Source organism: Sesamum indicum, linkage group LG13 (genome assembly GCF_000512975.1).
Source record: "Sesamum indicum cultivar Zhongzhi No. 13 linkage group LG13, S_indicum_v1.0, whole genome shotgun sequence".
NCBI classification, from domain to species: Eukaryota; Viridiplantae; Streptophyta; class Magnoliopsida; order Lamiales; family Pedaliaceae; genus Sesamum; species Sesamum indicum.
Window position 1 is genome coordinate 2,304,383 of NC_026157.1, and position 12,646 is coordinate 2,317,028.

Sequence of the window (12,646 nt, forward strand, 5' to 3'; positions counted from 1 at the left end):
CAAAAATCATTACTCTTACGAAGGAATTTTCTCGACCCCTTTTCTTGTGTCGAAGACTAGGAAGACAAATAATACCCTGTTCCCTGCATTTTTGAATTGTCCGTTTTACTACCCGCTTATTTATGCTAATATGCATCCCATAATCCATTCTATGTTGACATTGAAATCCGGCAATAACAATATAGTCGTATCAATTCAATTTACACACTTCAGTGACTGCCTATAACCAACAGCAAGTGGAAGTAGTTCAACAAATCTAAATACTAGGAAACTCCAAATTTCTGACTTTAATTAAGATTCATATCTTCTCCAAGATTAATTAAGAATAAGTTCGTACACAAATACTATTACTTTACAAAAAAATTCAAACGGGGAACAACAAAACTAAGCTCTATGAGCTGAAAAGAGGAGTACCGGTTATAGTTTTCTAGCCTGCTTCTCTTCATCGCTATTCCTAGTTGTTCCCAACAAAAGATTTCCTACTCACTGGCTAGGTAGCGTTAGTTTCGTCATGGTTCTTAACTTTTGATCGGAGTATATCTGTAAAGATGCGCCTCAATCTTGTGTCCTCAACGGGAGGTTGTGAAATAGGTTTGTGTGGCTCAATCGTCTCAGGTGGTGGAGCTCCGCCATCTCCACCTTCTTTTCTCCCAAGTAATCCATCACCGAAGAAACTGCTGACGGATGATGCAAGCCCCATAGGACCACCCATCACCTTACTTATAGGATCTACCACAGCACTAGATCTTTCCTTCAATATGATCTCAAGAGCTTCCTTATGTGCTGGATCAAGAGCATCACTGTCTTTCAATAGATTCTGAATAGCAGGAACGAGGAAATCCTTTACGCTGGAAGCTGGAAGGTCTGTTAAAATAGTTGCAAGTGATGTAAGGAGTTAGAACTGTCTAATTGATGGCAAACATATAAGAAATTAAGAATCAGTACCACTAGGACTGTTACACTGAAAATTTTATACGTTGTTGTACTCAATAATGCTTCAAGAACAATAGATACAACATTAATAATTAAAATATTGTACCAGCGATAATTTCATTTTTAGTCCCCTAAGTTGGTTAATAAGTCGCTTTTGATACCTCATGTTCCGACCTCATTAATTCTGGTCCCTGAGTTTTCTTAAAATGATCAAAGTGAGTCATAATCGTTAGTTGACCGTCTAAACCAACGGCCACTAACTTCAATTATTTAAGAGAACGTGTGGACTAAAATTGGTGAGGTCATAACATGAATAACCCAAAAGTGAATTAATGACTAACTTAAAGGGCAAAATATAAAATTATCCATAATGTACAGCAGAGGGAAACATTCACGTTAAAATATTCGAGAAAACTCATCCGCAGATATATCTGGAAACTGTTGCTCTTAACTTTGGTACAAGACCTTTCAATCTTTTATTCGTTCGATATTTCCACTCACCATACAACCAAATTCCTCACGCCCAACAAATATGAATTAGAGTATACTTAAGTAGATATATGACTTGCATACGTTGACAACTGAGATGGACCTATTTTGAGCTTGAACTAGTGCAAATTCTACCAAAATGCCCAATTAACAGCTTCAGACTTGTATTTTACTTTTCTTTTCTGACTTTTGAAGATTTTAACATGGATAGAAAGAGAAAGTAACAGAAAGAACTTAACAAGCAAACCTGTTGCATCAAGAGCACGGATTGATTCACAGAAGGCATTAGCTCTTTCTCGCCGTTGTAGTACATCACTTGAAGGGAGTGATGATGCTGTCAATTCAAAAATCTTGGATAGGAGATGTACACCAAGTTAAAGAAAAGAATATTCAGCAATACAAAAGAACAGATTCGCCATTTTTGAAATTTCAAGGCAAAAGGAAGAGATAAACCCAAGAGGACGTATTAAGGATATAATTTCGAAGCGTATCAGTAGTATATGGTACAGACATTCCCAGTGCACGAACCACAGCAATGGAAGCTTCATATGATCCTTCTTCAAGAAAAGCATCCATCTGAATGCGTATCTTGTCAACAATCTGCAAAGGAACTCAACTCAGCCTATTCCATAAAAGTTACTCCATCAATTCAGCTCAAACCACAACCTGAGTCCAAGTATATACCATGTCATTCTTGAAATGTTGTGCGACAGCTCCAAAAGCATCAATACTTGCATATTTTACATTCAAGTTTGGTTCTGAACCAAGAGTTACAAGAGCTGGCACAACATGAATCGAGGCAACCTTTGCATCAATATATGGTACCTTGAAACGAAGATGTCACAGAATTCTGAGTACATAAGGAAATAAGAGGAAATGATTTCTCATTTAGAAGAAAAAGGCTCACAATGAGTTTCCACAGATTAGCAGCAGTGATTTTCAAATGTTCGTCAGAGCTCACAACCATATCCCACAGGATGTTAAATATCATACTATGATGTTCTTCAAAGGTACTGCAGCACACAAATAGCATGAGTCAACAAATGAAAAGAACATAATATATTGGACTGAACGATTTGGAAGGTTCTCTGACTCAACCAAAGAAAGCGAACAGCATGGATAATATCTAGCTTTTCCAGCAGATCATCCTGTTCAGAACTTTGAATCAATCGATTCCTCAAGTACTCTGTCAAGTATTCATGCTTGCTTGGGTGTCCCAGAACCCCTGCCAAGAGAAGTGGTAGGACACACATTGTAGCAATCCTGCGAAATGTTTCAGTTTGAGGCCTCGAACCTGATAATAGAGGACAAGATTAATGAGAGAAACGGCATCGACTACTTATACCCAAAAAACAAAAGGGTTTAAAGAGCCATTGCCTATAATATTTAACTGGGTTTGGAAAGGGAAATATTTCAAATCAGCATCATCACCAACTGCTACTAAAAACACCGGTAGCATGATGTGTGTTAAATAGGATTCCCCAAACTGTCTACCAACCGCCAATAGAAACTGCATTTTGTTACCCAAAACTTCAAGTATTTAAAATAGAAAAGTAAAGAAAGTAAATTACAGACAAGGATAAACACAGGATTTCATTAGAAGTAAAGCAACTTAAAATTCAAGATCAGCAAAAAGTACCCTCGTTATGTGATTTCTTAAATCATCCTCCTTCGGAGATAACAGAGAGGCCAAGCGAATCAAACTTGGAAAGCACTCACTGTGCAACCACTCAAATGCAGGCCATTCCTCTTCTCCTCTGACAAAAAATGTTAAGCGGTAAGCACAAAGGCCATATTGGACATATCTGACCTATAAAATAATAGTTACATGTAAAAGACCATGATGGAACAGGACCTTATAGACAATGTAAGAATCTTACCTTGCAAACAGTTCAAGCAAAGCAGGAGCGAATAATATTCCTGTAGAATGTGAAACTTCTGGAAATGGACAAGTCTCAACAACATTATGGTGCACACATGGAAGTAGTTCAGCAAGCAGGTGTAGCATAACATCAACATTCCATCTGTCTCTTTCACCTAAAACACGTAGATGTAACTCAATGGAACCTTCAACCCCTGAAAGAGGCGGGCAACGCTGGAAGACACAATGCATTAGATAAACCATGGAGTTGCACAAATGGCAAAAGATGTACATAACTACAATATACCTGAGCAGAGCCCAAGAGATGAGAGAGCGTAACTTGCAAAACATGATCCAAATTGTTTCCCCAATTTATTAGAGCAGGAACCAATTCTTTTATTGTAGTTTCAACGACTGTACCAGAGGGATCGCCAACCAATTGAAACATCAACTCCTCAACCTAACAACAAATAAAGGAAAGAATTGGAGAAAATATTTTTTCCTTTCTCACTCTATATTTCTATTGTAAGGCACCATTTTATGACAAGGGGAAACGCTCCACTGCCTAGATCACGGAGCTTACATTTCAGGCAATTCTGTCAAGTCAGATATCTTCTCCAACATTGCCTCGAAGCATATTTAGTGAGGCTGACCTTGAAATATTTTTCCGTATTTGGGAAGAGAGGCAGCAACAAAGCTAGATTATGAGCAGCAGCCTCCCTGACAACTGTAGCAGAATCCTCAATGAGCTGCTGCACAATGGACAGGATGAGGGAATCACGAATTTCTGGCCGCACGAGTTCTGCAAGCTCGCCACATGATTGAGCAACAAGCATCCTACGCTCCTCATACATGTGATTAACCTACATGTAATAAAATCTGCTATCAGAACAAAAATTGTAGCCCAACAAACAAAAGAGAAAGAATAATACTAGAAACTTTAAAATGGTTCTTACTTGTTCCCAGCATTGGGGTAGCAATTCTGTTTCTGTTCTCAACTCTCCTACATTTTTGGCAAGAGTAACACAAGCCTGAAATGAAAAACAAATTCAAAAAGACAGTGTCACTAAGTCATACTAAACTGCAATTTCTTCACTCTCAGAATCTTACATCCATTATTATTCGTCTCTGCTGCTCATCTGGACGCTTTATTAGATTAAACAATGTGTGGGTCAAGGAATCTCGAGTGGCACTATCTGGATGACGCTCAATTGCACACATAATCAAAGGAAGAAGCTCCTACAAGCATTACACAAATTCATTAAAAACAATAATTGTTAGGACATACAGTACAATTTGAAAGTACTTATATGCAATAGATTAGCAAACCTCACGATGGTTGATTAGAACATACGGTACAATTTTGGGCAATGCATTTGAAAGTATATGAATGGTTCCCAAACCCTGAAAAGCTAAAATGGATATAGATGTTAGCTTATACAAACTTTTTAATAATCATCAGAATTAGCATGTCAAGAGGAACAACTTGCCAGCTTTTCAGGACAAAGTTCAGGAGCAAGGTGGTCCGACTTCATAATGGCACTATCAGTTCGTGGCGATGATCTCCCACTGTTCTTGAGAATATCAAAACCACTTCTCCAAGCAAATCCAAATTCACCAAAAGAAGTCGGCGACTCCAATACTTTCTCGGATAGACTGATTGTGTCCTCAGAAGCCTTTTTCTCTGTCATCTGAGTCTCCTCCTTTACTAAATCTGCCAATGGACTAGCTCCAGGCGATCCAGTCTCATTTACTTTTGGCTCTTCAGCGTCATGTACTTGCCCTTCATTCCCTTCCTCTACTTTTATTGTCTCAGTAGGTTCCGCATTCGGCGAGTTTTTGACCTTTGACATCTCTATTTCTTTCTGAAAAAGTTCTGTTTCTTCATTATGCTTCCCTGGAGATGATGTCCGCATTTGTGCAGAGTCAGTTAATAGCAAAATCTTTCCAGATAGAGCTCCTTCGATATGCATTTTCAATGAAGTTATCTCGGCTCTACAATCATTTAGTTCTTTTCTTTGGCTTTCCGAAGTCTTTTTCAAACCTTTGACCTGATACACATTCTTACCCATAATTTCAATACAACACATAGTAAAAATTATAAAGATTCTGTTAAGATAATTACCAGATTTTCTTTCTCCTTGACATCTTTCTTCAGCGCATCAATTGATTTTTTCATTTTGATAATTTGTGCATCAGACATTTCCTTGGTTTTCAGCAAGGACTGTTTCTCATGTTTCAGCCTCCCAATTTCTCGAAGCATTGCTATTTTCTCCTGCAACATATCGAACCTATAAGCATGAGATTTAGCACGTGAAAAGTATTGACATAATAGAGGATATCATATAATGGATGAACTCCGCCCAAGCAAATAAAACCTATATGTATCAACTACTTCCTTAGAAACTATAAAAGACAAGCATGATAAACAAAGCTGATATATATATATATATATAAGTGACATATTAACTGCTAACGTTGAACCAATGCTAACTGATATCTCATGTTAAGTCGAGTATTAACCTGCAATCAATTAAAAATATTTACGTAGCAAAGGAGAATGAGGGTAACAGTGTGAAGTTCAATGGCATCGAACTGTATTACATAATTTCGAATTTGACAATCTGAAAATTGCAAGTTAGGATCCCTAAACTGACCAAGGATAGCATATTTGGAAGCAAAAAACAAATAAAGGGAGCAAAGCTAAGTGAGAGGTGAAGAGTGCTACAGCAGAGCAATTTGAGCAGAGGCAGACTAATTAGTAGGGTGTATCAACTGAAAATCATCGGATCTGTGCATCCAGTCTTGAGACCTGAATACTAATTGTTTCACGTTTGAGTTATTAGTTTGTCTTTAATCATTAAACGGCCGAAGAGAATTCACTTCTCCATGCATATTCTAGAAGTACCTCCGCACCCTCCGCAGTAGAAGAAAGATATTGATAATAATACTGCCTCAGTGCATTTGGAACACATGCAGCTGAGTTCTGCCATACATCCCAATTCTGATCATCGACCTGTTGGACAGGTAAAGCAGTTTTAAAGACACATGCACAATTGTAACATCAAGCCAAAAGAAATAAAAGATGATAAATACCTAAACCTTAATTTTTTACTAAAACATCAACCAGACCCTTGTTAGCTGCATCCTGATGATCAAAATGAGAGTGGATTCAATTAACTATGCAGAGCACGTGCTTGAAGTGAAAAGTTTCCTAGCCACTCAACTGAAGTTTAGGAGGTCTTCTACATTAGGATATCAGAAAACAGCAGTGGGAGAAAATGTCCCACAAACAACTAATCTGTATACTGCTTACGTCTCATATATGTTGATGAAACAAAGTCACTAGAACTATGTGATATGAAGACATACTCCTAAAAGATTAAAATACTAATCAAATTACATTCATTTAGCTTCTTCATAGTGAAAGAGGAGACATTTTTCCTGCTAATCAAGAGTATGTATTTACACAATGAAAAAAGCATGGGTTTGGGACGTTATTTATTGTATTTCTACAACTTCTGGACCAACTCTTATTTACAGGGACATGCATTTTAATTTTTTTTTTCCAAATATACTGTCAATTTGCCACATATTTCCTTATCCAACAGATTTAACTTTTCCAGTTCTGTTTTCTCTATGACTTCACATCCTCCCCTGGAGTTCTTAACCATAAGATGCTACTGCAAAAAAGCACAGAAGCTTCTATAAACAGTTCTAATTACAGCATTAAATTCCTAAGGTTTAGAAGAGAGTTTTTTATCAAAGTACCTCCTCATAAAATGTCATTGCAGTCAAACGGTATCCTGCTAATAGTAAATACTCCTTCACTGCGCAGTTGATATCGAATCGTTCATTGTCCTTTAGAGGACCCAAGTCGGAGCAAGATATACTTCTCTTCATAGGTTGATTAACTGGTTCATTTTTTGCAGGAACATCCAAATCTGGCCCTGAATATATATCAAACAGATAACTTCACAACAAAAAGACAAAGTCTATTTTGGACATGAACAAGCACTTGTAGACTAACAAGAGAGAGTAGGTGTAGTAAAACCTAGGGAATCTATAGCACAAAATAACATATTGGAAATCAGGATAAAAAAATGTTAGAGATTCTCCAGTGTCAACTGCACCTAAAAATTTCGGCAAAATCTATTTTCTTGCGTGCCTAATAACATCAACCTTATGATCATATATGTCAGAAGAAATAAGTACGGTTTACGCAATTACCATTTGATTTGTCCTTGGAATCAATTTTCTTCAGCAACTCATCTTTCAGCTTAAGGATGTCTTCTTGAGCTACACGGAGCTCATATTCGCTGACTGCCAATTTTTTTTCTACGGAATCCTTTTCATCAAGTATATTCTGGGGCTCTGCAGCTGTTTCATAAACAATATACGAAACCAGACATTCCAGTTACAAGTAAATCAGATATTAAAGAAATAAAGAAACACAGGCACTTAAGGCAATTTCAATCACAAAATTGTACTTAAGCCATTGAACAATTGTTGCATCAGCCTCTAAGCATCTAGTAGCATAAGTTTTGTGTTGTGAAATGAAGTTATGTGATTCAGACTAAAGTTCCTCTGATATTATGCTCCTGTATTTCGATTTGTTGTTTTTAGTGAATATTCTGAGTTGAACTTTTTACGAGTTCCTACTGTAGACTGTTCATATGCAGTCCCTTCCCCAATTTGTAAATATAAATATAATCCATCACCTTAATGTCTCATAATAAACTTTATTCCAGGGAGTTCTGGAAGAAGATTTATTCTTCTACTTGGGTTTTACACGTTCATAAATTCGTTATGGCCAAAGATAGAGGACTTTTAGAATTTTCACTCAATGTTTTACTCCCCTCTCTATGATTGACTAGAATGGGTATGTTTCACAAATTACAGTTGTGTTCCTTGGTTAGTCTCTCCTCTCATTTTGTTCTCAACGGGGATAAGTTACTCGAGAAGTTGAATAAAACAAGGATAATAACTAGATTCAGACTGTTCATATCATTCTAAAATGTTTCACGAATAAAGGCTTTAACTTGAAAGTTGTGTAATTGTATACCAAGACATTTTCACAGTAGTCATCCCATTTCTACTCTGGAAATCCTTAAGTTTGGAGGTAGCTGACATTTCCGATAAATTGTTTCTCTATTTTTTTTTATTAGCATCACATACCTCCTGACAGAATTAACAAAACTTGAACGTCTGGGTGGTATAAAAGTTCTGTCCATGCCCTGTCAGGGCTGAATTTGAAGATAAAGATTAATAATGTTTTATTACTAGCTCAAGGGGCAATTCCGGCGTAGTCAACATGGATAAACCAAAAAGTGTAGCAGTCAGGCTTCTAACATGTAATTGTTGTCACTAGCAGTATAAGGAAAGTGTTGAGACAAGTTTGCTTAAGGTTTCACTATTAATAGTTATGGATTCTCCCAAAGATTAAAGAATTTCTGAAAGTGTGCCACAATACATGGAGGGGTGATCGAGCAATGACATATACTTGAGTGGTATCATCAAATAACAGGAAACTTCTTCCTCATTTATAACTTGTAACTATTTTGTAAGATGGAGACAGTTAATAACAGGAGGATCTTAACATGTGACCTTTGCAACTGCATAAGTTACAGATTACTAACTAAAACAAAAATGAAAGGCGGTATGATTTTATTTGTGCACTCCATCAGTGCCTTCAAGCTCTGCAGTCGATTACAAATTGTCATAACTATCTTTGTTTCATCATTCTCACTACAGATATTAGAAGTTCAGATGTTCCAATAGAACTCATGAGTTAATCAAATACGTCAGTTGTTCATTTTCTTCAACAAAATAAATCAATATGGTTTGCATCTGGTCGCATGCATGCACCTATAACAAGAAAACTTAAAAGTTGGTTGTTTCAGCGAATCGAAAACAATGGTTACGTGTAAACAGTAACAACTTATAATGAACATGACACTGACCTGGCCAATATGTGCGAAGTGACCACTCTTCTAATTCCTTCTTCCTTAACTATATTACCCCTTAATTAATATAGTAACGCTCAAACTAAATTAACACTAAACAAACTAGCAAAATAGCTCGAAGTTGTTCAGATTCAACTGCTTCAAATAATACCAATTATTGTGAAACGTCCAAATCTTCCAAACCTGGCGCCCAAGACCTCTATATAACCTACAAAACTATCAACCAAATCAAATAATTTAAACCAGGCTTACATGAATGATTGAAGGCAAGACGATCATACCCCAACGTGTAGTGCGTGTGATTAACTCGTAGAGAAATATTCACACACGCACAGAAATGAGCTAAATAAGCGTACACGAGCTGTTTCGCGGAACAAAACGCGCAAAATTGTTAATCACGTTAATTTGTGTACGTAAATGCAGTTAGGCATAGAGCGGACCTCGGAGGGAGCTGAAGCGGGAGATCTGATCGGGAGGAAACTGAGTTGGATCGGAGAAGAATTCTTGAAGCCGAATCGCCTGATCACCACGGCCGTCCTCAAGGAGCTCGTGGAGGAGCTCGAACGCCGAGAGCAAGTAATTCTCTTCCAGCAAAAAGTTCACAACGAAATTGCACAGCGACGATTTCTCCACGTCCATTTCCGAAATATGGATGTCAATTCGATCCCCTCGCATCCAAATCAAAACACTGTGTCACGGTTAATCACCATGCATTTTGAAGCTGAAGTTCTCGGTGAGATCCGTTGAGCGTGGAATTTTGAACAGTGTTCGAATTACCAATGTTTTGTTCTGAAATGGGAAGGATTGTGTATTTATACAAAGACAAGGCTGCTGAAGTAATCTGATGCTACGCGGACGTGTGTTATGGTTTCCTGCGGATCAGACTCATTGGTCGACCGTTAAATCATGAAGTCCTTACTTGTCTAGTATTTAAAGTGTAATGCGTCAAATAATGTAATTGATTGATTTTTTTTGTAAAAAGAAATTAATAAAATATAAATAATGATTTTTAATAATTTTAAAATTATATTATGTTCATTGCTAATATTTTTATTTACAAATGTATACTTTTTAATATTTAAATTTGATTTCGATATGATCATTTATGTCAGATATTTTATTTATAAAATTAAAAGGCAAAATTGTTAACACCTATTAAAAAATTATCAAACAAAATATTTTTTTATGTTGAGGAGGATTTCTATACATTAATATCCACTTAATTTTAATTTAAATACTAATGATAGTTTGCTTGAATAGTGAGGCTAAGTTCTCATAATTAAGATATCATGAATTAAAATTCTACGAATCTCTTGATGAAAATGCTTGTGAAATATTTTTTGAGCTATTCCTAACTTGAATCAAGATCTATATGCATGAAGTTAGTGGTCGAACATACCATGTGAAACTTTGAGTCTGTTTCATGGGTTTTTTTTTCTAAAAAGAAAATACTTCTATGACTTTGTCTGCCTACAATTTATTTTATATCATGTCGAGACCACATAAATGTGCATGCATTTGGAAATGAAAAAGACACTTGGGATTGAAACCACTTTTGATCTTAAAAGACCACCACATGATATTTTGACTTTAGTATTCGAGCCTTTTAGTCCTTGTTTAATAATATAAGCCTTCAATTATGAACGCATTATGTAGTTCTTTAATTCCTTGATTTTGTGAGAATTATTAGAGCATCAAGAAAAATGGATTGTGTGTTCCAACAAAGGGTTCTCAAAACAAATGCGAGGGTTTGAATATTACGATTTTTGTTCTCTAAAGAATGTATCTCAAAATAAGTGTGCGGTTTGAATATTGTGGTTTTACACTATAGAAAAATGTGGAAGGTAATATTATTACCTTGTTCTATGCCTAATTGTAAAAAGAGAAGAAGAAAGAAAAGAAAAAAAAAAAGTGATATTATTGCCGTACACACAACCGAAAAGAGAGAGCGGAGAGAGAGTAAGTATTGAGTGAAACACTGCCATAACAAGTATTGAGTGAAACACTCAACCATATACACTCGAGATATTGGAAAATGGTGAGAAAAACTCCACTAGTTTCATATGTTGATTTTGATAATAATCCCTGTGTGAAGACTTATTTAGAAACATGATTGAGTTGTCGCAACCATGAGGTGTTTTATTTTTTAAGGATATATTTACACTTTGCTTCGAGTGTGTTCGTATTTTAAGAGAAATTCAAATACTAATTAATTCTAATTTTTGCTCAAGGACTAGCAAAAGATTAAGTGCGGAGTATGATAAGTATATAATTTGCCATATTTATATGAGTATAATGTCTTCTTATAAAAGTTAAATGTTCCCATGGTATTTTGCATTTTTAATATGGAAAGACTTGATGGAAGCAAAAATGACAACTTTGAGATAAAAGTAGCAATTGGAGACAATTAAAGAAAAAAAGAGAAAATTGTGGCAGATTTGCAAACTCTATTAGACACGCTCACGCTTAAAACAATAGCCAAATCTACATAAGAAGGAAATGATTGGGGAAAAGTATTAGTTTAGTCCGCTAAATATGCCTAACTTTAATTTTAGTCTTATAACTATGTCCATTTTTGTTTAGATCCAGTAACTTATGAAATTGCTTATTTTTAGTCATCTGACAGATTTTTGGACATTTTTACCCCTATGAGTGCATAAGGACTAAAACTGCCTTTCAAAAGTAGCACAGGGGTAAAATTGTCCGAAAATCTGCCAGAAACTAAAAGTAAGCAATTTCGTAAGTTACTGGACCTAAACAAAAATTGACCTAGTTATCGGACTAAAACTAAAATTAGACATAATTAACGGACTAAAATAATACTTTTCCCGAAATGATTCTTGCACAAGTTTTAGAAACCCCTTTGTATGGAATGATTGCTAGGATCAAGAGATTTATTTAATCAACTCTATTAGGGTAATTAGGTATCTTCCCCACTTTCATATCCAAGTTGATAGTATTAATAGTATAAATAGACAAGTAACTCATATCTATAAGCTTCTAACTATCTCTATATTTTGACTATATTGCTGATTTTTTAACGGAATTCTACTTTTCAATTATGAATTCTTCCGTTAGTATGTTTAGCCGATTCTTTTATTTTTCGGTTAAAATTATGGTGAATGCTTGATTCCTAAATACTATGATATATAATCTATGTTTTGTACTTTTATTTAATAGATATTTGTGTTGTTCTCTATGCTCTCATCACAGATAATCTAATTTATGAACGATATGTCCAATTATTCATGATCAAGAATGTTTGTCTAGCCAATTAAACTTGCAAATTCGTAATTGTTTATTTAGTTCAAAAACTAGTGGTAACATAACATAATTTACTATGTGATAGTAATTAATTATTTCATGGGGAATGTGCATGATCTAAATCAAATAAATT

At 35.6% G+C, this 12,646-nt stretch overlaps 1 protein-coding gene across 1 annotated transcript; it reads right to left on the reverse strand.

Annotated features, from left to right (window-relative positions):
• On the reverse strand, positions 176-10,082 carry LOC105176148 (lisH domain and HEAT repeat-containing protein KIAA1468 homolog). The gene is made up of 20 exons (XM_011098862.2): positions 9,690-10,082; positions 7,514-7,663; positions 7,055-7,233; positions 6,192-6,299; positions 5,409-5,558; positions 4,774-5,334; positions 4,613-4,687; positions 4,394-4,522; positions 4,240-4,314; positions 3,937-4,146; positions 3,591-3,743; positions 3,303-3,517; positions 3,062-3,179; positions 2,800-2,932; positions 2,521-2,716; positions 2,330-2,435; positions 2,107-2,247; positions 1,899-2,022; positions 1,670-1,786; positions 176-864 (listed from the first exon to the last, which is right to left on the reverse strand). Exons 1-20 carry the CDS (start codon positions 9,922-9,924, stop codon positions 491-493), a joined length of 3,549 nt encoding a protein of 1,182 aa, XP_011097164.2. The 5' UTR covers positions 9,925-10,082; the 3' UTR covers positions 176-490.